General features: G+C 41.9%; 1 protein-coding gene across 1 annotated transcript in view; it reads left to right on the forward strand.

The window, feature by feature from the left end:
* The first annotated feature begins 15,857 nt into the window (after nt 1–15,857).
* The window catches only part of tnnt3a (troponin T type 3a (skeletal, fast)), a 22,497-nt gene continuing 13,053 nt past the window's right edge, over nt 15,858–25,301 (forward strand). The window contains exons 1-8 of the mRNA XM_078256207.1: nt 15,858–15,906; nt 16,625–16,682; nt 16,817–16,925; nt 19,562–19,602; nt 20,376–20,389; nt 21,530–21,682; nt 24,391–24,408; nt 25,227–25,245. Coding sequence (XP_078112333.1) covers nt 15,858–15,906; nt 16,625–16,682; nt 16,817–16,925; nt 19,562–19,602; nt 20,376–20,389; nt 21,530–21,682; nt 24,391–24,408; nt 25,227–25,245 — 461 coding nt within the window. The remainder of the gene's footprint in view (nt 15,907–16,624; nt 16,683–16,816; nt 16,926–19,561; nt 19,603–20,375; nt 20,390–21,529; nt 21,683–24,390; nt 24,409–25,226; nt 25,246–25,301) is intronic.

A 25,301-nucleotide genomic window follows, 5' to 3' on the forward strand; every position in this document is an offset into this window, starting at 1 on the left:
GCCCCAGTTTCCCTCCTCCGATTCCCACAGGAAGGGACGTGAATGATGACGTTTTCACTCGGAAAAATGTTTTTCCGATGTCTATGAACGCAGCATTAGGGTTAGGGTTCATGTGTTCGCAACGGCGGCGTGTGTTCGCAACGGCGGCATGTGTTCGCGACGGCGGCATGTGTTCGCGACGGCGTCGTGTCACTCTTATATAGATACCTTCAAGTCAAGTGTTACCGTGTTTTCTTTTCAAATGGGACTCAAACCCCGCTCTCCTGGGTAAAAGTCCTGTGTTTATTTTAATAAATAACAGTTCAGTTCATTTGTATCTGTGTTGTCCTCCCGGGTCAAAATGAACACGTTTCTTTTTACCGTTTTGATGCTTTTTTTTCACGTTTTGCTTGCTTATTTCAACGTTTTTGGCAGTATTTTTTTTTTTTTCCCATTACCACCAGTATCTTCACCACCAGACTTATTTACACTAGTTTTACACTTATTTTTTTTCTGAATTAATGGTCAATAAACCTCATTTATATGAAATTATACCTAATTCTTTTGTAGAAATTAATGATTTGGACTAATGGTTAAGATCAGAGGAGTGAAGGTAACAGATTATCACAGATATGTCAAAGTTTAGTCAAGATAATGCTATGAAACTGAATACAACACCCACAATTCAATGAAAGTAGAGATCTGCTCCTTAATTTCACTCGTGGAGAGCGTTGTATGGAACCATCCACGTTATTTCGGAGCAATTCGGTTGAAAGAAACCCAAATTTCTGATATAGAAACTTTAAAAACGGGTCAAACTTGACCCGAGGACAACATGAGGGTTAAGTCAAGCCGGACTTTGCCGTACACATAAATAATGACTCCAGTCCCTTCCCCACAGTGAGCCATTCAGCCTATTAATCAAACACCGGTATCAGATCGGTACGATCGGCCGATACCAAAAGCCCAGGTATCAATATTGGGATTGAACAAGTCGGATCGGTGCCTCCCTATTAATTATCAGAGATCTGCACTCTGAGCCGAGAGGAACAGTTACAGTTTACGGTTTTATTTTCGCGGCTGGAGTTCAGCTTTGTCAGGATCCTCTCATGTCTCTTCCCACAGAAATACACGCACATGTACATGTGTATAAATATCTGCTGAAGGGTGAAAGTGAATGCAGAGCATCTGACCTCGTGACATCACAGCCCGGAGACACCGGATAGGGCGTCAGAAATATGTTGTCACTGAGAATGCCCAATCACACGCGAGGACAAGAATTTAACATAAAAGGGTGGCGAAATTGGGTGGAACTGTTAAAGAAAAAAAAAATATATCTGCAGATTCAGTTTGGGTCTGCTAAGAACTGACCATGCAGTCTGTGTTTAATATCCTCAGATTATTGTGTGTGTCACCTCAGTGAAATGTAGGCCAGAGCTGGCTGTGTTTAACCCCCCAAACCCTCCCCCCCCAACCCCCCTTCCCCCATCCCGCCTGTCGGCCTCCCTGAACCTGCTGCCCGCCTGCCTGACACACGAGAGCCCACTCCTCCTTTTAAGGCTCTGGTAGGTTCGGTATTCGGAGAGCCCTTCTTCAGGATGCAAGTGCAAAAGAGGAAAGGGTAATAATAGCCGTGTAATAAAAAACCAAGCTGGCCCACAATGGCCTCCTTAAGTAAATGAATCCACCACAAAAAAGTCATTCAGGGAAGTTATGAGGCTTCACACACGCACACACACACAAACACAGCAAGCATATGGAAAAACAAAGGAACATACCAGGTAAAAATGTGTTGCTGATGTTCAAAGCGCTCCAGGCGGGTTCCCCTTTGACAGAACAGGAGAGAACATTGATTCAAGTTCAACATCAAACTTTATTCCCCCGTAATTACACAGCCGGACGATCACAACTCAAAGCCAAAAGTGCTCATCATTCAGTCATGCCTGGGTGCAGATAGATAAATGACAGGGCCGAGTGTGTTGGGAGTAGAAAGAGTGCCAGGCTAACACTTAGCTCAGCCCTGCTGGTGCAAAAACACCCTGAGCTCCGCCAAACACACGTCAGATGTCCACCTGCAGAGGTCGGCCACTGCTAACAGCTTCCCTGCGCTCCATCTGGAGAATAAATGGTGTCATTATGGCGTGTTTACCTGTGCGACTGCTGCTCGGGGAGCGGCCGGCCGGCTGCTGCCTGCTTGTCCCAGCCCGGAGTGTCAGAGCGGCAGGTTCATGTTGAGCCCAACTCGACCCCCCCCCTTCCAGCACAAATGGAAGGAACAGACACCACGGCAGTCCAAAAATAAACCCTGAGCCCTGCGAGTTTTACAGAGTGACAGCAGAGCGAGGCAAGACGCAGAGCTGACAGGCCACAGGACTTTAGGTTTCACCACCTCAGGGCTCTAAAAGTGGGGTCCGAGGGCCACCCAGGGGTCCGAAAAGGATGTACTAGGGATCCGGCGGGAGGGCTCCGAAAAATGATTTGAATTCTTTAGAAATAATCCTAATTATTGATGGGATTGGGGTTTTTTCAGGGGTTTTTAAGCCTCTAGGTTGTAGGTGTGAGTTGCTTTGTGGGAGTTGAGGGCTAAAAGGGAAATGGACTCATTTTATCTAGTGCGTTTTTTAGTCTTAACTAGACATATTGAGTCATATTTCTGTATCTCTCTGTCTCTCCCTCTTAAACGGTCGCCCACCAAGAGTAGGGGTCTGCCTGTTAAAAGGAAGTTTTTCATCGCCACTGTAGCACCAAATGTTTGCTCTTGGGGGGTAAATTGTTGGGTCTCTGCAAATTGTAACGTGTGGTCTAGGCCTGCTCTATCTGCAAAGTGTCTTGAGTTGATGATTTGACACTATAGGTCCTATTTTAACGATATAATCGCACTGCGTGAAGCGCCTGGCTCAGGTGTGTTTAGGGCGTGTCCAAATCCACTTTTGCTAGTTTGACGGCGGAAATAAAGGTCCGTGCGCCGGGCGCATGGTTCAAAAGGGTTGTACTTAGTGTCTTCATTAATCAGAGGTGTGTTTTGGGCGTAACATGCAATCAACCAATCAGAGATCATCTCCCATTCCCTTTAAAAGCCAGGCGCGTTTGGACCTTGGAGCATTGCTGTTATGATGGAGGATTTGCACCGTAATATTTGTATTTGTAATCTTCTGCATGTGTGTGTGCTGCTGTGCGTCCCTGTGTGTGTAACAAGCATAGTGTGCACGCGCTGTGCACGAGCCTAGGAGCATTTTACTAATGCTCTGTTAAAATAACAATGAAATGCTGCCTTATTGACTTTAGACCAGTTTTTGTTGGTCAATGGTGCCATCACTTCCCACTGCCTCAAGATAACAATATGCCCAGAATGCACCTGAACACACCTCCCTGTAAGACCAGCACGCCCAGAATGCACCTGAACACACCTCCCTGTAAGACCAGCACGCCCAGAATGCACCTGAACACACCTCCCTGTAAGACCAGCACGCCCATGGGCGCAAAGATGGGTGCAGGTGCATTTGCTATTTAAACGACACGGGCGCTGGACGGGAAATTGACAACTGCGTCGGTCTTAAACCAGCAAAGACACTTGTGTCGGGTTTTTCGTCGGGCTTTGCGCTGCGCCGGGTGTAAGATAGGACCCTATACATACAATTTGATTGAATTAACTACCACTCAAAGTGCTGCAAACACAACAGGAACCATTCACAGACATTCATTAATACGCTGGTGGCGAAGGCTGCCATACAAGGTGCCACCTGCTGATCAGATAAACATTTATACACTGATGGCACATTGGGAGCAATTTGGGGTTCAGTATCTTGACTAAGCACACCTCGAAATGTAGACTGCCAGACAAGGGTTCTTCCAATTGGTACACGATCCTGACCAGTGCTGGAAGAAGTATTCCGATCCTATACTTCAGTAAAAGTACTTATACCACACTGTCAAAAAGTAAATACTCAAGTAAAGCACAAGTACCTCAAGTTTGTTCTCTAGTACACTACTTGAGTAAATCTACTTAGTTACATTTCACTATGCTCCTGAGCCACAGCTGCCCGGCTCATGATGGGGCGTTGATGGTGGTTAGGGGTCCTTTAAGGAGTTCCAGGGATATTTGAGTGGGTTATAAGCATTCTTGGTGGTACTCTGAGGGTCGTATTTTGGGGAACTAGATGGGACTTTAGCAGTTCTTGATTCTTAAGGGGTTCTGAGTGTTGCAAGGATTGTAATGCTGCGTTCTCATCCTATGGGATGGAGGTTTAGAGTTGGAGCTGTGTGAGGATTATAATACTGTGCATTGACAATATAACGCCAAATCCATAACATTTGTAACACAGTTATTTCAGGACACTTTACAGATGGAGTAGGTCTAGACCACACTCTTTAATTTACAGAGAGCCAGCAATTCCCACAAGAGCATTTGCACACAGCGGCGAGGAAAAACCTCCATTTAACAGACAGAAACCTCGAACAGAACCAGGCTCTGGGTGGGAAGCGTCTGCCTCGACCGGTTGGGAGAGAGAGAGAGAGATTACCTCGGATTGTGGTGGCACCTGGATCATGCCACAATAAGGTGCCACCACAATCCACAGGAAATCTGCGAGGTGAGAAAGCACAAGGACTCAGAGGAAGAAGCTAAGTTAGTAACATGCATTTAACGCATGCAGATGGAGAGAGAGTTAAAAGTCCTGCATCTGACATTCTACTTGACAAAAAGTACATAAGTATTACCAGGTGTGTACCAATTTACTTAAAGAAGCGAAAGTAAAAGTACTCCCTCTGCAAAAATGACCCATTTCAAAGAACTAAGATTTGTACACACAAGTTTTTATCATGTGCAACAAAGATATAAAATATATATTTGGGACTTCAGGGGCTCTTCTGTTAGTTTTGTTTTGAGGCATTTTACAACTTCATTACTGTTATAAGTACATGATTACCTCACACTACCACCAATTGTCATGGATGTGCTTCTAAGTATCCTTGAGATGAAACGAGGGCTTATATTTGTTTTTAGAGGGTGGATGAAACGGATTCAATGGTTTCCGCTCTTCATATTGTAATAGTAATCACAATTCTGACTTGTGAATGCGATCATCCAAGACATAATTACAACTGGGAAACGGTCAGAGGAGCGAGAGGGTTGCTTCTGGGACTCCAGCCCTGAATGTTTTCTCAAAAGCCCAGAATATTTTAGGGTTTTTAAAATAACTTCAACTTTGTGTCATTTCCCCTCAGTCTCTCTGTGACTGGACCGGCAAATCAATGGAGCAACAGCTCCATTACTGGGGAAATATCAACATTCATTCTGTGAACTCCACTAAAAATAGGTTTCACGATTATTAATGCTGTCTACCCTACATGTTGTGTAACTTAAAAAGCTGGACTGCCTCTTTTTAGTTGGCAGAAGTGAAAATGAGTCAGCCCTTCACGTTTGTTGTGTTCTGGTTTCAGAACGATGAAGACAGTTGGAGAACAGTTAGATACAAAACAGGATGAGACTATTATGTTTTCCCCAAATTATGTACAGATTTCCATGCCTTTTATTATCAAATGGCTTGACAGTTGGCTGGACGGACCCCCTATGTTTGGGATGAGCCCCCAGTGTTACACCGTAGCTCTTGTTGTTTCCGGCCGCTACCTCCTCGGCAGTCAAAACGAGTCGATCTCCGAATGTGAATGAACGGACTCCATATGAGGCTCCTTTTTCAACTACGAGGTCAATATTGTTTTTCAATAACGACAAAACAAGAAATAATCCGTGCATTTATCTGGAACTAAGCTTTAGGAGCTTTCCATCTTTACTCTCCTCCCTGTTACGTTGCATTAGGAAATCGATTGTTTTTGACTGATAAAATGGCTACGACCTACGGTGAGCTGTTCAAAACCTCTCTTTTTAGTAAACTCTGTGAACACAAACAATGTCAACGCTGTGGTTAAGGTGTAGAGCTCCTGGTGATACGTGGAGCAAAGTCTCATGTTGTGTCGAGCCTTCTTAGTGGTTAAAAAATAGCTATTTGGAGGCTAGCATCAAAGTGCCGCTAGCACTCCGAAAAAACCAGAATACGGTAAATCTTAAAAGTGGCGCTTCCGTCCTAAATATGCTTTTAAACGAAAGTTTGACTCGGGTACATTCACAAAAAGACCCTAGGTTGCATTTTGGCGAGAGTTAGGCTTTAAGTGGAAACACCTGTATGGGTGTTCATGGCCTTTAAACCCAAATATTGACATGGTATTTTAATCCTCAAACAAGCAACTCTGTAATCACACGCCCATCCCGTATGACGTGACGCAACATTGGCGTCCCTGGGGTTTTCCTACAGTTTTCTAAAGGGACTCTCTGGGTTCTTCAGGACATTTTAGGGTTCGTTAAAAACGTTGCAGGCGCACTGAGAAACTGTCCCTATGCGAGCTGAGTCTCAGACACCCAGGGATCTGAGAAAGGAAGGAAAGGAATCTTTGTAAACTGTTGCAGGAGCTTTGGGGGATTACAGGGGGATCTTGACGGGCGAGTATGGCAGTCCAGACAAAGCAAGCAAGCCAAGTTTATTTTTATAGCACTGTTCAGAGACACCGGTCACAAAGTGCTTCACAGTCAAAGAAATGAAATCTGATATAGTCAAATAAATAAACAAAAGATAAAACTCCAGATAAAGAAATGCAAGGAGAGCAGATATAAGACAAGTTTAAAGCACACGCTGATAACTGAATGGCTGAACAGACGAGTCCACAGGGTTCAACGACCTTAGCCCCCGTCATGTCTTCCTGTCTGCCTTTATCAACGTTCTGGTTGTCTTTTTAGACACGTTTGTGGCTTTCCCCGTTGTTTTTGTCACTTTTTCAATATTTGTCGACTTTTTCTGAGCCTTTTTGAAGTTTTTGTCACTTTTTTGTCAATTTTTGGTTAGTTTTTTGACATTTCTGTCACTTTTTGTTAGTTTTTTGACATTTTTGTTAACGTTTGTCACTTATTTTACTTTTTTTGTTACCGTTTGTCACTTTTTTGACTTTTTTGTAACTGTTTTGTCACTTTTTTGACTTTTTTGTTACTGTTTGTCACTTTTTTGACTTTTTTGTTACTGTTTTGTCACTTTTTTGACTTTTTTGTTACTGTTTCTCACTTTTTTAACATTTGTGTTACTTTTTTCTTACATTTTTGTCACATTTTTTTACATTTGTCGACTTTTTCTGAGCCTTTTTCAGAGTTTTTTCCCAAATTTTTACAGCTTTTTTAAAAAACATTTCTCACTTTTTTCGACATTTCTGCAAATTTCGTCAATTTTTGTCACTTTTTTCGACATTTCTGTAAATTTTGTAAATTTTTGGTTAGTTTTTTTGACATTTCTGTCAGTTCTTTGTCACTTTTTTTGACTTTTTTGTCACTTTTTTGACATTTTTGTTACTGTTTTGTCACTTTTTTAACATTTGTGTTACTTTTTTCTTACATTTTTGTCACTTTTTTTTTTACATTTGTCGACTTTTTCTGAGCCTTTTTGAAGTTTTTGAGAGTTTTTTTCCCAAATTTTTTAAAGCTTTTTTAAAAAACTGTCACTTTTTTTCGACATTTCTGTAAATTTTGTCAACTTTTTGTCACTTTTTTGACATTTTTGTCATGGTTTTGTCAATTTTTGGTTAGTTTTTTTGACATTTCTGTCAGTTCTTTGTCACTTTTTTGACATTTGTGTTACTGTTTTGTCACTTTTTTTGACTTTTTTGTCACTTTTTTAACATTTTTGTTACTGTTTTGTCATTTTTGTGACATTTTTGTTACTTTTTTGTCACTTTTTAGACTTTTTTGTTACATTTTGTAAATTTTTGGTTAGTTTTTTGACATTTCTGTCAGTTCTTTGTCACTTTTTTGACTTTTTTGTTACTGTTTTGTCACTTTTTTAACATTTGTGTTACTGTTTTGTCACTTTTTTGACTTTTTTGTTACTTTTTTCTGACATTTTTGTTACTGTTTTGTCATTTTTGTAACTTTTTTGTTACTATTTGTCACTTTTTTTTGACATTTTTGTTACTATTTTGTCAATTTTTAGTTAGCTTTTTTTTTAAATTTGTCGACTTTTTCTGAGCCTTTTTGAAGTTTTTGAGAGTTTTTTTCCCAAATTTTTAAAGATTTTTTAATTACTTTTTACTTTTTTTCGACATTTCTGTAAATTTTGTCAATTTTTGGTTAGTTTTTTTGACATTTCTGTCAGTTCTTTGTTACTTTCTTGACTTTTTTCTTACTTTTTTGTCACTTTTTTGACTTTTTTGTCACTAACATTTTTGTTACTGTTTTGTCACTTTTTTTTAACATTTATGTTACTTTTTTAACATTTGTGTTTTGTCACTTTTTTACTTTTTTGTTACTTTTTTGACACTTTTTTGACATTTTTGTTACTGTTTTGTCACTTTTTTAACATTTGTGTTACTTTTTTCTGACATTTTTGTCACTTTTTTTTAACATTTGTCTCTTATTTCAAAGTTCTTTTATCAATTGTTTTTTCTTCAAATGCTATAAAACTGACTAAAACACCCAAATTCAATGAAAGTAGTGAACTGATTATTTATTTAATTTGTAGACCGTTGTAGTGAATCATCCACGTTACTTTTTTGGACAATTTTGGACATTGAAAATGGGTCACATTTGACCCAAGGACAACAGGGGGGTTAACCTTATTGGGAGACTATTCTAAAGCTTAAGAGCTGCCGATTGGAAAGCACGGTCTCCCTGAATCTTAAGAAGTGTCCGAGGTACATTTAGAAAAACGCTGATGAGTTAGATGTCTTTGAAACTTACTTAAAGGGTCCATCCATCCATCCATCTTCATCCACTTATCCGGGGTCGGGTCGCAGGGGCAGCAGCTCCAGCAGGGGACCCCAAACTTCCCTTTCCCGAGCCACATTAACCAACCCATACTGGGGGATCCCGAGGCGTTCCCAGGCCAGGTTAGAGATATAATCCCTCCACCTAGTCCTGGGTCTTCCCGGGCCTCCTCCCAGCTGGACATCCCTCCACCTAGTCCATGGTCTTCCCGAGACCTCCTCCCAGCTGGACGTCCCCTCCACCTAGTCCTGGGTCTCCCCAAGGCCTCCCTCCCAGCTGGGACGTCCCTCCACCTAGTCCTGGGTCTTCCCGAGGCCTCCTCCCAGCTGGACGTCCCTCCACCTAGTCCTGGGTCTCCCCCGAGGCCTCCTCCCAGCTGGACGTGCCTGGAACACCTCCCTAGGGAGGCGCCCAGGGGGCATCCTTACCAGATGCCCGAACCACCTCAACTGGCTCCTTTCGACGCGAAGGAGCAGCGGCTCTACTCCGAGCTCCTCACGGATAACTGAGCTTCTCACCCTATCTCTAAGGGAGACGCCAGCTACCCTCCTGAGGAAACCCATTTCGGCCGCTTGTACCCTGGATCTCGTTCTTTCGGTCACGACCCAGCCTTCATGACCATAGGTGAGGGTAGGAACAAAAACTGACCGGTAGATCGAGAGCTTTGCCTTCTGGCTCAGCTCTCTTTTCGTCACAACAGTGACTTAAAGGGTAACTTTGTTTTTTTTTTGCAACCTGGACCCTATTTTCTTATGTTTATGTGTCTAAGTGACTGATGGATGACAAGCTGCAATGCAAGTTTTTGGGCAATTTCGTCAACTAAAAGTTCTGTTTTTGCCACTGACAGGCTCATATTATTATCTATATAGGTCTATATGTCTGACAACATATAGACCTACAGATAGACCTTTGAAACAGAGATAGACCTTTTTGTTAAAGAGTAAGATCGTTTATTGTTTAACATGAAACAGCCCTGAAATCACCATCACCAAACTCCACCAGACTCCATGTAAATAATCACTACTTTTATCGTCATGAAAACACACTTCATTCAAAGTCGACAGAAACAAAATAAAACTACCAAAAGTCGTCTTGGTTCATCTTTCCACTGTTCCAACAATCACCACTCTGGTTTGGTTGAAATAAACCCTTAATTCACCCATTTACATGTGGAAATATGCTGGCTCTATACACGCTAAAAGTCCTGATTATTTACATGGAGTCTGGTGGAAATATGCTGGCTCTACACACGCTAAAAGTCCTGATTATTTACATGGAGTCTGGTGGGTTTGGTGATGGTGATTTCGGGGCTGTTTCATGTTAAAAAGGATCTTACTCTTTAACTAAAAGGTCTATCTCTGTAGGGATCCTTTCATAATGTTGTCAGACACTTAGAATAATAATCTGAGTCTGTCAGTAAAAAAACAGAACTTTTAGTGGGCGGAAATTGACGGTGAACATCTGTCCTGTAGGGTTACATTGCAGCCTGGTTCACGGTCGCCATTCACAGCGCTCTCGCTCAATACTGGAACAATTTCAGAGATTGTTGTTCACATTATTCACACACAAAAACCCGGGGTAGATGTTGAAAAAAACCCAACTTTTAATGGGGTTCCAATAGTATTTAAAGGGGAACTATGTAGTTTTTTTTAGCTTAATTTACCTTAACTGAACAGCTTCGGAGTCATTGGAATGGTTATATGACTTTTTTCGGGTTGAATGGTGGTCGTCTCGTGCTCCCCTAGCACCTGTGACCTGAAAAACCTCCCTCACAACTTTCGGCCGCTGGCCTCAGCGTCAGGAAGTATGGCGTGATATCAGGTCTCGCCATGTAACGAATTTCTTCACGGCACTGCACACATCCAGGAACCGGCTAGCTATAAGAACAAGGTAGCGATGGAGTTTTTCACACTATCGTCATGGCTGAGCTGGCAAAAAAAGAAGCAGAAAGCTAGGAAAGCATTGTCGGAGGAACAGAGGAAGAGGAAACGGCAGACTGACCGAGAGAGGAGTCGGACACGAGGAAACATCAGAGCTGCGTTTTCAGAATGGCGAGAACTGAGACAAACGGAAGTCTGCTAATCCGATGCTAACCTGGCGTTCTTGCTGTTGCACTGTATCTTTGGGATAAACTCTGTTTAATCTTTGTATTTCTTGTTATTGTGTGTCTGTAAAGGTTTTTTATTATGATCGCTGTCTGTTACGGGCTTACTAGCTAGCTTACTAGCTGTCTACTTCACACACTGGGTCAGTAGCTGGATTGCTGCTGCTAACCACGGCTAAATTACCTCAATTACAGCTGCTTAACAATACTGGTTAACTTTGCACATTTAGCTGCACCAGCCTCATGGTCTTTCATCTTTCTTTTACTTATTTTTTCTGCACGTCCTTTTCTCTAATTACTGTTTTTGTCTCCATTTAACGGTGGCTTTCACATAGGAATGATTCCTGAACTATCTGGGCCGATCCACTTGGGGAGGGGCCGCTCCCGCTCGCCACTAGAACTACAGTATGGTGTTGGTTAGGATTCATTATCTAGCCCCTCCCCCCACACACACAAAAGTGGGCCAGCCCATTCTATTTAGTAGGCTGGTGTGATGTGCCGGTGTTGCCGCATGTGTTGAATCGCTTAATATTTCTGTTTAAATCGGCCCAAGAGTACATCGGCCCTTGTTGTGGCGTTTGCCAGAACTGCCAGATTGCCCGTCCGCCCATGTTTACAAGATTGTAGTTTCCTTTTGTGGAATTCCTCGTGCAGTTTGGCAGTAAAGTAAATTTCATTTGACCAAACTGTAGTGGAGCGTAGACCGGTCAGCTCAACTGTAAATCAGCAACAACATTATCACCTTTATCCTCTTATAATGTCCATATTTAATGCTGTCTTTTTTAAAACTGTATCCTTCCACTGCTATATAGTTTTTATATTACTATGTCTACATTATTCTCTTATATTGTCCATATTTAATGCCGGTCTCTAGACTTTATCCTTGCACTATTGGACTTATTTGCATTACCACCATGACACACACACACACACTCATAGAGCATCTTACCATGCAGACTGAATCCCAGGGTCAGTCCCTGCCCTGTCACTGCAAGCCTCTCATGCTTATACATGCCTTAGTACATTCATGTGGATTTTTGCCTTAGTATCTTTTCTTTTATTGTCCATATTATTCATGTGGATTTGTTATTTACAGTGGGGCTCGAAAGTTTGGGCACCCCAGGTAAAAATTTGTATTAATGTGCATAAAGAAGCCAAGAAAAGATGGAAAAATCTCCAAAAGGCATCAAATGACAGATTAAACAGTCTTATAATATGTCAAAAAAAGTTAGATTTTATTTCCATCATTTACACTTTCAAAATAACAGAAAATAAAAAATGGCATCTGCAAAAGTTTGGGCACCCTGCAGAGTTTATAGCATGCACCGCCCCCTTTGGAAAGCTGAGACCTGACAGTGTCATGGATTGTTCTCAATCATCGTCTGGAAAGACCAGGTGATGTCAATCTCAAAGGTTTTAAATGCCCAGACTCATCTGACCTTGCCCCAACAATCAGCACCATGGGTTCTTCTAAGCAGTTGTCTAGAAAACTGAAACTGAAAATAGTTGACGCTCACAAAGCAGGAGAAGGCTATAAGAAGATAGCAAAGCGTTTGCAGATGCCAATATCCTCTGTTCAGAATGTAATTAAGAAATGGCAGTCATCAGGAACAGTGGAAGTTAAAGCAAGATCTGGAAGACCAAGAAAAATATCACAGGATTGTGAGAAAAGCAAGTCAAAACCCACGTTTGACTGCACAATCCATCCAGAGAGATCTGGCAGACACTGGAGTTGTGATACACCATTCCACTATAAAGAGATACTTGAACAAATATGGTCTTCATGGAAGAGTCATCAGAAGAAAACCTCTTCTACGTCCTCACCACAAAAATCAGCGTTTGAAGTTTGCAAATGAACATATAGACAAGCCTGATGCATTGTGGAAACAAGTTCTGTGGACCGATGAGGTTAAAATAGAACTTTTTGGCCAGAATGTGCAAAGGCACGTTTGGAGAAGAAAGGGTCAGAATGTAATGAAAAGAACCTCTGTCCAACTATTAAGCATGGGGGTGGATCAGTCATGCTTTGGGGTTGTATTGCAGCCAGTGGCACAGGGAACATTTCACGAGTAGAAGGAAAAATGGATTCAATAAAATTTCAGCAAATTTTGGACGCTAACTTGATGCCATCTGTGAAAAAGCTGAAGTTAAAGAGAGGATGGCTTCTACAAATGGATAATGATCCTAAACACACCTCAAAATCCACGGTGGATTACATCAAGAGCTGTAAACTGAAGGTTTTGCCATGGCCTTCACAGTCTCCTGACCTCAACATAATTGAAAATCTATGGATAGACCTTAAAAGAGCAGTGCGTGACAGACAGCCCAGAAATCTCAAAGAACTGGAAGACCTTTGTAAGGAAGAATGGGCGAAGATACCTCCAACAAGAACTGAAAGACTCTTGGCTGGCTACAAAAAGCATTTCCAAGCTGTGATACTTGCCAAAAGGGTATTAACTCTGCAGGGTGCCCAAACTTTTGCAGACGCCATTTTTTGTTTTCTGTTATTTTGAAAGTGTAAATGATGGAAATAAAATCTAACTTTTTTTGACATATTATAAGAATGTCTAATCTGTCATTTGATGCCTTTTGGAGATTTTTCCATCTTTTCTTGGCTTCTTTATGCACATTAATACAAATTTTTACCTGGGGTGCCCAAACTTTCGAGCCCCACTGTATCATCCTGTTTATGATGTATGTTGTGTGCGATGTCTTTAAGCTACTGGGACCTTGAATTTCCCATTGGGGATCAATAAAGTATCTCTCTCTCTCTCTCTCTCTCTCTCTCTCTCTCTCTCTCTCTCTCTCTCTCTCTCTCTCTCAAACAGCAGGTCTTTTAACTGTCTGTGTGTGTTTCTGTGACATGAACACATTAGACACTCCCACGTGACTTGGCTGACCATACTGTCTGTTTGCTATTCTGTCATTTTAGTGCCCCCTGGAGGAAATCAGAGGATCATTCAGGGTCCCTCAGATGGCTGACACTGACACCCGTAATACAGCCCCCCAGCTGTTAAATCAAGCCGAGGCGTTTGCTGAATGATTCATGCTGCGGCTTGTTTAGACTTAAAGCCAAACTGAAAGACATTAGTAACAGATCAAACTGATCCTCTCTGACATAGGTAGATGGTTTCTGAAAAGATAATCAAATGTAGTTGAATCTAATACAACTTAACTTATAAAAAAGGCTTAACACTAAATCTTCAATGGGGCATTTTAACGGATTAATTACTTCATATTACATAACTAAAAGATACATATCAAAGTGTGGCGTCTGGATGTCCTCCTCCAGGGTTATTTTAAGCATCAAAGATTTCATTTCCTGCATTCTGATACACTTTTATGCATCAATTTATGGTGGGAGTACCTTTATTTATCCTATTTGAAGGAAAACACAGATGACATTCAAAATATAGCCAAAATGGAATATAAAGCAGTAATGGGGCTTTCCACATCAGGGACTTGAGCCTGGATCACAAAAGTAGACCCCAAAGCAACGACCCTCGACGCAAACACCAGCACACAAGTATAAACATCAGGCCACTTGAGCTTGTTTTCCAGTTCTGTGGAGGCTCCACGCAGAGCTTTCGCCGTATACTATGTAAGTGGCCTGATGTTTATACTGCTGGTGCGTGCGTCGAGGCGGCCATGTGTGTGTGTACGTGGCTACGGCGAAAGCTCTGCCTGGAGCCTCCGCAGAACTGTAAGACGAGCGGCGCCGCAGGAAACTGCCGTGACCTAACGCGACACACAGAACGTGGAAGGTGTGTTGTTGTCAGAAGACACATTTAGTTTCTAATGAAGCTGGAGGCAGCAAAAAAAAAAAAAAACAGCTGGCTAAACTAGTTAAAAATAGCAGGTTTGTTCAGGACACCCCCGTCTGTCGTTTTCACGTCACCTTTTCGGCTCGCCTCAGCTCGCTGGGAACCTCGACTGAGGCGGTACTAAAGAAAGTACCTGTTAGCAGGTACCAGGGACTTTATTTCGTAATGGAAAACCAAAAAAGGCGAGTAGAGTAGAGTCGAGGCGAGTCGAGCAGGTACCACGTAATGGAAAAGCGACTTTTGTCTTAAATGTGTGATGAAGGGAGGATACTGGCGTTAGTGTAGGCGGAGCATTTGGGCTCGGTCGCGACATATACACTACACACTGGGCTCAGTTCTGCAGTGTTAGTTAAGTTTACTGTTACATTACTCGACCCCGTTTCGGTGAATACAAATATCTGAAGTGAAAGTTCTGTCACAAAACTATGTTGTTGAGTATCATTGCGCATTTTTAAGTGGTTATATGGAAATCCTGGAGCTTTCGTAGTGGGTATACTGCGTATACCTGCGTATCACGTAGACTACACCACTGGACGTACTCTATATCCAGTTACTATTGCGGTTGAAACTACTTTTAACCTTCTAGGTTGATTCTTGCAACCCAGTTAGTCAAAGAAGACATGCAGAAGAGGGTTCAACAGGACAGATTTGTAGTTTGGATTAGGGCTGCACAATATATGGAACATATGCGATAACGCTGAATATCGCGTTAACAATATTAATTGCGATAAACTAAAATGTATACAAGTGTTCTTAGTTCTGCTCCTTTTCGGTATTCTGTTAACCCTCTGAGGACAGAAGAGGCACCTGCGAGTCCAAGCGATGTTTGACAACACATTTATTCACTATTTTATTCATATATTACGCTACTTTTGTGAACCCGAGCCCTTTGTAAACTCATTTCAAACACCAAAACAATTGAGTGTGGGTATGTTTTCACAAGAGATTTGAGAAATGATCTGTTTATACATTGATCTGGATCTGGATCTTGGCGTCACTACACAGAAACTACGGCGCCCCTAAGGGGACATTAGCAAAAAGAAATCTGTGCTCACACGAAACTTTCATGTGCTCACGTGACCACATGAAACTAAACTTCAGATTTGTTTTCATGTGCGCCGACAATGTGCGCTTTGAAACCCATTTTGTTGTTATGAACAGTGCCAGTGCCGCGGTCAGCAGCACTGCAGCAAAGAACTCCGGTTAGAAAGGACGATGAAGACCTAGATTAAAATATAGTACAACTACTGTAGTCATTTCTGCAAACGTTTTATGTGCGCACGTGACAAACTATTGAGAAAACTGACATTGTTCTGAACATGTTGATATGAAACACATGGGGATCAGTTATATGCAAAACCCCTTAAAAGGAGAATTTCAAGAACATATCTAAACTTAGCACAAAAAGTAAGGACATTTGTGTTTGGTAGATTATTTCTCTTTGTAAGGAACATGCATTTGTGGGATTGACTCGTTTGGTGTCAGGCATTGGCGGAGAAGATTTGGCAAATTTTTCATGGGCGCAACCCCCAAATGTTCCTTACAAACGGGGCACCATTTGTAAGGGAACTAAAGGCTTTCCAACGGTGTAAGATTTATTGCCAAAAAGCATTGTTACCACAGAGAAATAATCTACCAAACACAGATTTGCCCTCAGACCTCAGAGTATTAAAATACAAAAACAAATGAAAGGAAATTATTTCCAACTTTCTTTTATTGAACAAATTGAATATGAAAAGGCACCGCTAAAAAGAGAATGACAGTTACATTTTAAGGTACATTCTTCCGCGATGTGTTTACCGCGCCGGTTGTTATCGCGATTACTTTAAAAAATATCTATATATATTGTGCAGCCCGAGCTTGGATACATGCATTATTCAGGTCCTTCTTTGACTGAACGTTTATGTTTTTGTGTCCCAGACTTCTTTAAGAGCTTCAGGATCACCACCTGCCTCGCTTCCCTGAAGTCCTCCTCTCGGTCTCAGATGAAATTTGCTTGCCTAATGCAGCTGCCCCAGAATAGAAACCCTTGGGGGCCGTCTTGGCTGCCCCCTTTCTCCAAACTTGAGCCTCCCACCTTTAGCATTCGACCCCTTCCATCTCCTTATTGAGTGCCAGCGGTGGGAGGAGGGGGACCCGTGTCACGGACCCTGCCCCTGCGCAGGCACCCGGCCTCGCCTCCAGGCCGACTCCCTCGGCCAATGGCGAGGCCGAGCGGATCGTGTGTCACTATAACAGAAGGACATAATCAGCGCGGTAAGTTTGCAGAACCTTACAGCCAGTCTCGGCCAGCGGGGAGCTCGCTTCTTTCAGCTTTTCTTTGAGGTAAGACAGAGGGGAAGGGAGTGTGTGAGTGTTAAGAGAGGAAGCTCAAGTGCAATGTACTCCCCCCCCCCACAAATAACATCACCCAAACTGAGGACAGCTGAGTCCGCGTGTTGATATCACTGCCACGATTAGTAGAGGCTGCTGCCAGGGTCAGGGGTGCGACAGAGACAGGGACAGGCCTCCCTTTGACGCCAGGCGAGCCATGCTTTTTGTGTTGAAATCTAGTTTCCGTGTTGGGGTTTGATGTTTGATTGCAGCTGTGCGCCTGAGATGCTGATAGGCAGCGGGGGTTTTGGACACCTTGTGACATCGCCGTATCTCCAAATTAAGAAATGTGGGTCTTTGTTTTCGGAGTTTATAATCAAGACACCTTGCGGTATCTTTGTATATCCAAAATGATAAATTGGACTTTTTGTTTTGGGAGTTTGTAATAGGCGAAAATTTCAGGTGATGTGTAAAAATATTCATTCCTTGGGGGTTTAAAAGGTTCTGACGTTGTTGCAGGATGTCCGCTGTTACCCTAAAGGACTTTGTTGTTGTTTCTGTGCCGGTTTTTTTTGGTCCGAGTCCAGTGTCCCAGCGGAGGTCCATATCATACCTGAAGGATTTACAGATGGCTTAGAGCCTTTTGAAAGCAGCTTTCCGCTTCAGGAAGACAGAAGATGAGTTATGCAACATCATGAGTACAGCGGAGGCTAACGGTGTCGGGGACATTGCTGTAACTTTGTTTGGGGGATTGCAGGTTTTCTTGTCTTAAATTTTTAATATATGTACGTCCATTAGTGAAGCTGTAAATTGGGCGTGGCGTGTGTGTACATTAAAGAGCACATAGCTCGAGGATAAACACTTTAACATGTTGAACAGGAGCCAAGAAGTTTTTTTTTGCTTTCCTGTGTACCAATATAACATCACGGTGTAAACACAAATTTAAGTTTGGATTTTACAAGATTAAAAAGAGCACATAGAAGGAAGCCTTTAGCATTAGCCCTTTAACCTTCCCGGCTGCCTTTCAGGGTTTATTTTAATTCCTGAGCAAAGTGTTCGCCGTCAGCAGGGAGCCTCGGGGAGATGATTGAAGGAACCATGTGAGAGCCAGACGGCCAGATAAGGAGATGAGGGTGGAATTAGTGTTCCAGAGGAAGGAACCCAATCTTCAGCATTGGGTCCCCTGAAACCAGATCCTGGGCCTGCGCAGCTGTCAGATGGAAATAGTTGTGGTGTCGGGATGCATTTATGGTGGCCGCACGCTAATGAGACAAACGGGCAAAACTAATCCGACATCTAATCCCTGATAGATTAAATTATGAACGCATTCGGGTCATGATGTGTTCTTCTTTGCAGAAGTGTTGGACTTTTACATCTGAACTGAATAGAGCTACTAGTTGTCAATTATTACATGAATCACTTTCAATTATTTCGACAATCGATTAACCGGTTTGAGTCATACTTTATTTAAAAACAAAAGTAAGAATTCTCTGATTTCCAGCTTCTTAAATGACACATTTTGGAGGTACTTTTACTTGAGTATTTACATTTTGTTTGCTTCTTTATACTTCCTCATCGGGGGAAATGTTGTACTCTTGTACTCCACTACTTCTGTCTGACAGCTTTAGTTACTTTTCCGATAAAGAGTTTTACTGATGAAACACATGATCAGTTTATAAAATATGATAGTTACGGATAAAACTATCCGATAATACATTAAGTGGGTATAAAAAGTAGTGAAAATGCTCTGAAGACAGGTTGTTAAATGTGAATATCTTTGAGTTGTGGACTAAACAAGACATTTGAGGACGTCATCTTGGGCTTTTTGGGAAACACTGATCCACATTTTTCACCATTTTCTGACATTTTAGAGACCAAACAGCTAATTGATTAATCAAGAAAATAATCAACAGATTAATCAACAATAAAAAAAATTGTTAAACGCAGCACGAGCTGAGAATGATTATAGATGTGACAGAATCTGCCAGAAGCTGATCTGTGTGTTTCTAAAGATAAAAAAGTCTTTCGAGTGATGGGAAAGGGCAGGAGGTCGACACTCACCCCTCCCGCCCGAGAGGAGTCTTTTTTAAACGTTCGTGTCTCAGAAACGGGGCCGTTGTCATACATTTAAGTTTGGCTCCCTTCTCACTTATCATCAGAGAAGCAGATTCAGAAGCGAGGTTCGAATGTCAGCCCAAATACTTTTTTTAATTTCAGTTACATTACACTAATTATAAACCCCATTCGGATCTGACACATTTTTTTTAAGCTTTCGAATGCAACGTCCTCGTAAAACATTTCAAATAATGAGCAGCAACGTGTTTTCGCAATGAATCACATTTTTTTTAAGGTGGGGGTGAAATATGTGCAGGGCAGCAGGGTGCGGTTTGGTCAGGGTGGGGTCAGCAGCAGATATTTAAGACGTTTGCAACTTAACCCTGAGCTATAAATACAAACACAGCAGGCTGCTCAGTCGCTCCTCGCAGACAGACTTTAACTTCCTCTCCTCTCCTCTCTTCTCTCTTTTTTTTTCTTTTCCTCCAGGTTGTAAAGTCCACTGTCACCATGTCTGACGCCGATGAAGTGTAAGTCCCATTCACATTTTCATTCACAAATTTCAGCCGTCTGTTGAGGAGTCAGACAAAATAATCCCAACTCAAGGTCCGCTTACTGGCTTTTTTGTTCGTCAGAGAGAGTTCAATTCAGCAGCATCTTTTTGCAGTTTGCAGACCTTGAGTTAGGGCTTTTGCGATTTTGGCTCATAAAGCGCCTGATTGGCGGCAAAACCGCTTTGCGCCGGCCGTTCCATTGATTTCCTGTCTGCGGTGGCGCCAAACTATGCGCTGCGCCACCCCTGGCGTCGCGCACTGCTCGGATCACAAAGACGACGTTATGTGAACAATTATTTTGCACATTACATTTTGCAGGTAGAGTCTTATTTTGTCTCTTGTTCTGAATGAAATGTCTCATGATATATTGTCTCTGGAAGTGTTTTATTGGACTTTTGTTTTTGTTAAAGAAGTTTAAAAATATCACGATACTTGATACTATCGAATCGGAATACTGTGAAAACAGTTCAAGGTGTTTTCAGTGTTGATTTGTTTGTTTTTTAAGCTCAATAAATGTAACATCTTTCCATAAGTCAATGAGTATTTGTGTTAAATAAACGTGATTTCATAATTGACCAAAATAACTGTATATCAACTAACTAATAACTGTCATATAATTATGATATCTTCCTTAATCAGCAGCCCTCAAACTACTCTCTGTATCCATACTCAAGCATGGGTTTACACGGTAATATTTTGATGATTAGATTGAAGTCTAAATCTGAGTTTCTTTGCCTTCTGTCTTGCAGCGATCATGTCGAGGGTAAGTAGCTCTATTTTCCCCCTCAATCCCCCCCCCAAACGATAGGTCCAGGTACAGTCGGGAGTTCCATGCTAAATCCCAGTATTATCTCTGAATCTTGCCTAACTGGATTTCCATCCCCTGTAGAGTTATTTGCACTGGAAACAAAAAAGAAATCCGTATGTTTACAGGTTTGGCTTGACTCCTCCAGATTCAAGTTGTGCAATAAAACGCTCTCTTTGATGCTCTTTGAAGATCTGCTCACATATTATCGTCCCGCTGTTGCAGGCACCAATGCTGGCATCAGGACAGTGTCAAATATGTTGTATGAGATTAAAATCTAAACGATTAAATCTGATAAACTGCACTGACCTGTTGGCAACATGTTCTGCTCTGCATGACCATCTGCAATTGTACAGTCCTCCTAAACTGAGCAGGCTTTCAGATTTTAGTTTGAAGTCACTTTTCTGTCTCGTCTGTGAGCGCCGATCAGCCCAGGAGGACTGTGTTGTGTTTGCTTAGCATGGATCCCCAGTGTACCCACATTTTGGATTCATATTGTGTCAAAACTGGGTACAAATGGGATCTTTTTTTTAAATGTTCTTCTGCTCCTTTCTTTCTCGGACGGACGTGAAGAATACGATGGTAAGACGTAGCCTGCAGATGATAAATCTAATGCCATTCATACTAATTTGTCAGCCATTTTCCTTAATTTATTCAAACGTGTGTATTGTACTTTCTCATGATCTTTTTTTTTGTGGCATGCTGGTTAACACTAACGCCTCTCGAGATTTAAATGAAAAGACACAAGAAAGGACGACTGCGTCAGGATAGAATTTGTCTCTTTTTTTGTCTTCGACCACAGCGAGTTTCAGCGCAAATATCTTCAGGAATATTTCACATTTCATCCATCAATGACTGACCTTTTCCCTCCTGTAATTGCTTGCTGTCTCACGTGCTTTAGCGCCATCCGGTGGCAGTTCCCCCAAACTGCGCCGCAATGAATGAACCTCCTGATATCTTGCATCTCCCCTCCCTTCTTCTCATCTACTCACTCCCTCCCGACAACCTCTTTCCTCCATTTCCCCTCCCTTTCTCCTGCTTCCATTAACCCTCTCACCGCCCTTCCTCTCCCCTGGTGACTCGTTGCATGTTGTGTAGCTGTAGAAGAGGAGGTAGTAGAGGAAGTAGAGGTGGCCCCTGAGGCGGCCCCTGAGCCAGAGGCGGCCCCTGAGCCAGAACCAGAGCCAGAGCCAGAACCAGAACCAGTGGTAGAGCCAGAACCAGAACCAGAGCCAGAGCCTGAGCCTGAAGGTATGTGCTATGGAGGGGGGAAGGGGCTATTCTATCATCCTTTCCCAGGCGACAGGTGCGCTCCAACGGCTGCAGCCAGCCAGACAGACCCCACTAACGTTCATAGAGAGGCGAAGTCCCTCCCCTTCCTTTGGACCCTATGGGACCTTAATTCGGAAAATCCTATGTACGGTAGTGAACAGGGAGAGACTCGTTCTTTATTTTATCCCATTTGAATTGAGCCATGAATTACACATGTGATTTTGACCAGTTTATAAGATCATTTTACAACTGAAGAAAGTCTCAGTTCATCAAAGTACTACTTACTTTTGCATGAAACTGCTCAGCAGGGGCGTCGGACTGGGGGGAAAAAGGGGACTGAGTACCCAGGGCCCTCATGTGAGGAGGGCCCAAAAAGATGCTAGAATGAATAGCTGCAGATGCGGGGCCCATAGAAAATGCCTTTCTACAGGGCCCAGAATTTTGTGCTACGCCCAAGAAAGCAGTGGCGAGATCTCGGAGAACAAAGCAACACAAAGCAAGGGCTCAGTTCACAATGTTCTAAAGGTTTAATGAGACACATAAGCAAGGATAAACATATTTTCTAACAATCGCTTCATTCATTTAGATGACGCGTAGTAAGATAAGAGAGTCAGGATGAGCAGAAGGATTGTCCCAAGGTTTGTTCACACAGATAGGAAAACGGTGTTGCAATTTAGGATACAAACAAAACGGATGGGAACGACTTTCTTCAGACTTTTAACAGAACAGAATGTGGAATGTAACATTATTCACAACAGGCATACATTACATATACAATGCTCGTCTTTTAAAAGATTATTTTGCAACTGAAGAAAGCCTCAGTTTGTCGTAGTAGTAGTACCGCTAAGTTTTGAGTGAAACCGCTCAGTGAACTACATCTCTTGTCTCGCGCAAATACGTCACTTTGCTTTGCTAGCTAGCTAGCTTAGCTCTGTTCCACAAAACATGTAACGTTATCTTACCTGATGTGTTTTATCGAGCTAAGTGTTATCAGCCAGGAAGACAGAGAACTAGCAAGATCCTCTGCTGTCGTGTGAGTAACGTTACATCCCGGCACTAAACACACAGTCATCGTCGCTTCAGAGAGACGTCAATTACAGTGACGTATAGTGTATTCTTATATACTTCAACAGTTTTACGACAAACTGAGCCTTTCTTCACTTGCAAACTTATCTTCTAAATTGACAAACATAATTTGTGTAGTAATCCATGGCTCAATTCAAACGGGATCAAAACAATAATTTTTTTTGACTTTGCCTCTCTATCCTGGTCCGCACACATGCTCTCCATGTCTGCTAATGCTAACGCTAACGTTGCCTTCCTTTCACCTCTGGACAAAGTCAAACACAGCCGCACTCAAAGGGGTGCAGGTCGGGATGTGATGACTTTTTCTATTTAAATATAAACAGATGTTGAAAGTATCATACCCAAAGCATTTAACAGTTAGCGTATGACTAATATATGGAAGATATTTGTGCACTGAAGCTAATGTTTAAGGCTGCTATAAAGAGCCAAAGTCCTGCTCCATATCTATGTCAGCTTTCAACGTTTGTACCGTTAGCTTCTCAAAATGCTAAAAAAGTAAAAATGCATTAATTCCTTCCGTCATTCATTACGTAGGCTAGTTAATGCTCTTAGCGAGTTCATTCTGAGTTAAACTGGCATCGGCAACTTAAAGTGGACAGTAAAAATGTGTACATTTCGTGCATCTGTCCAATCTGTTTGTGCTAACACGTTGGCATACAGCACAAGTATATATCGCAGATGTATTCTACTGGATCCTCCAGTATAAAATCCTTTTACAAACCCAAAGTTTATATTTTTCCCATTCTGGGAATTAAAGATTCACAACTTCCGGAAAAAATAAAAATCTAAGTTGTCAAAACTTTAGCTTCCTGGCTAACGTAACTTACTTCGGCCTCTTTAATCAGTCTAACACAGCTGATACTACTGTACCACATGTACTCTAAGTGCTTGTATTTGGAGTACATGCTCGCTTTTTCATCATTTATCAAATTAAATACATGTAATATCTCCAGCTGCTTATTTTATGTATGAAAATAAACATCTTTTTCTAAATTCACCACTGTTACACCATCTTATGTTATGCTCACATGCCGGTGGGAAAGTCAGTGTTGCATTCACACGCTATTGTTGTTAGAAAATGACATTCATGTGTTTGATTTAATCCCACAAAATGTATGACTCAATGCCAAACCTAAACTTAACCAAGCTGTAACTTCTCTGCCTTGTTGATGAAGTTAAAAAATATCCTGCATCATACATGTCCACCTATAAATCACCAACTTTACTTTGATATTTCTCAAAACGACATGTGAATTTACTGTAGGGATGAATGTTAAAGGTTTAGCTGTTTGACGGTGGATACCGTGGCTTCAACAAAGCAAGACTTTATGCGTGGTTGTTACGTGACTGTTGTTGTACGGATGGAATTAGTGGCTTGAAAAATGCACACGATGCACATTTTAAGCAACTTGCCATTATTTGTTTGTGCTAGCCGTTCATTTTGAACACTCAGCTATTATTTGAGACTTTATGGTGGTTACAAATTCCTGAATTCAATGTCTGCCATAGCTTTGTGTTTAGCTGATGCTCTGCTGCTCTCCGAGCGCTCGCTAACCGTGTTGTCTATTCTGCTTTTTGATTGGGATGCTTGCTGCATGCAGAGGCCTATGAAGAGGAAGGTATGTTGATTTTTTTTTAAAAGAAACTTGTGACCAAATCTGATATCTGTCATTCTGGTTTTGGAAGGACACGCAGTGTCCAGGTCTGACGTCTGTACTCGGGGAACGCCTGCTGTCCATAAAAAAAAATGTCTGGAATAAAACCAATCCAGGAGCGCTGCCCAATTGGCACTGAGAGATTGAAATTCAAACAGCAACAAAAGCACACAATTGTAAAAGAGAGAGAGGGAAAAATGTAAACTGCTAGTGGAGAAAAAGGGTGAAAGAATATGAGATGCTAACACGTGCTTTACTGCGCAGCGACCCGACCGTTCTATGCTATGCCACTCGTCATCTGCATGGCATGGAGCCGCCCGAATCTGGGTGCAAAGACTACGGAGAAATGAGGGGAAATGATTATGTCTTGCTTGTGTAAAAATGATTTTGGGGTCAAGCCAAAAAAACAAAACATGACACACATTTTTGGTACGGTTCAAAAGTCACAACTTTAAGCGAGTTTTTTTTAGGCTTTATAAGATTTTTTTTTGTAATAATACAATAACACAGTGTGTCACTCACAGCAAGATGGCTCTCTGATGTTCTCAAAACTGTTTGGTTCTGGTTTTTTTTTTTGACATTGTTTGTTCTTACCTTGCTGTTCAACTTCTAACCCAAACTTAAAACACTGAGGCTACAATTTACATTTTTTTTTAATCTTAATCTAATATATATAGAGCCAAGACCATGTAGTTTAATCCATGTAATGCCTGAGAAAATAATCTGCCTGGTTTCTAACCCCATGACATGTACTTGTCCCCTCTTCATTCTCTAACCTGCAGAGGAGAAGCCAAAGTTCAAGTAAGTTTCCTTTTCGTGTTTTCTTGACTTCAAATAATTTCTTTAGATATTTCCGT

The sequence above is a fragment of the Sander vitreus genome, chromosome 8 (assembly GCF_031162955.1).
Source record: "Sander vitreus isolate 19-12246 chromosome 8, sanVit1, whole genome shotgun sequence".
In the NCBI taxonomy this organism is placed as follows: Eukaryota; Metazoa; Chordata; class Actinopteri; order Perciformes; family Percidae; genus Sander; species Sander vitreus.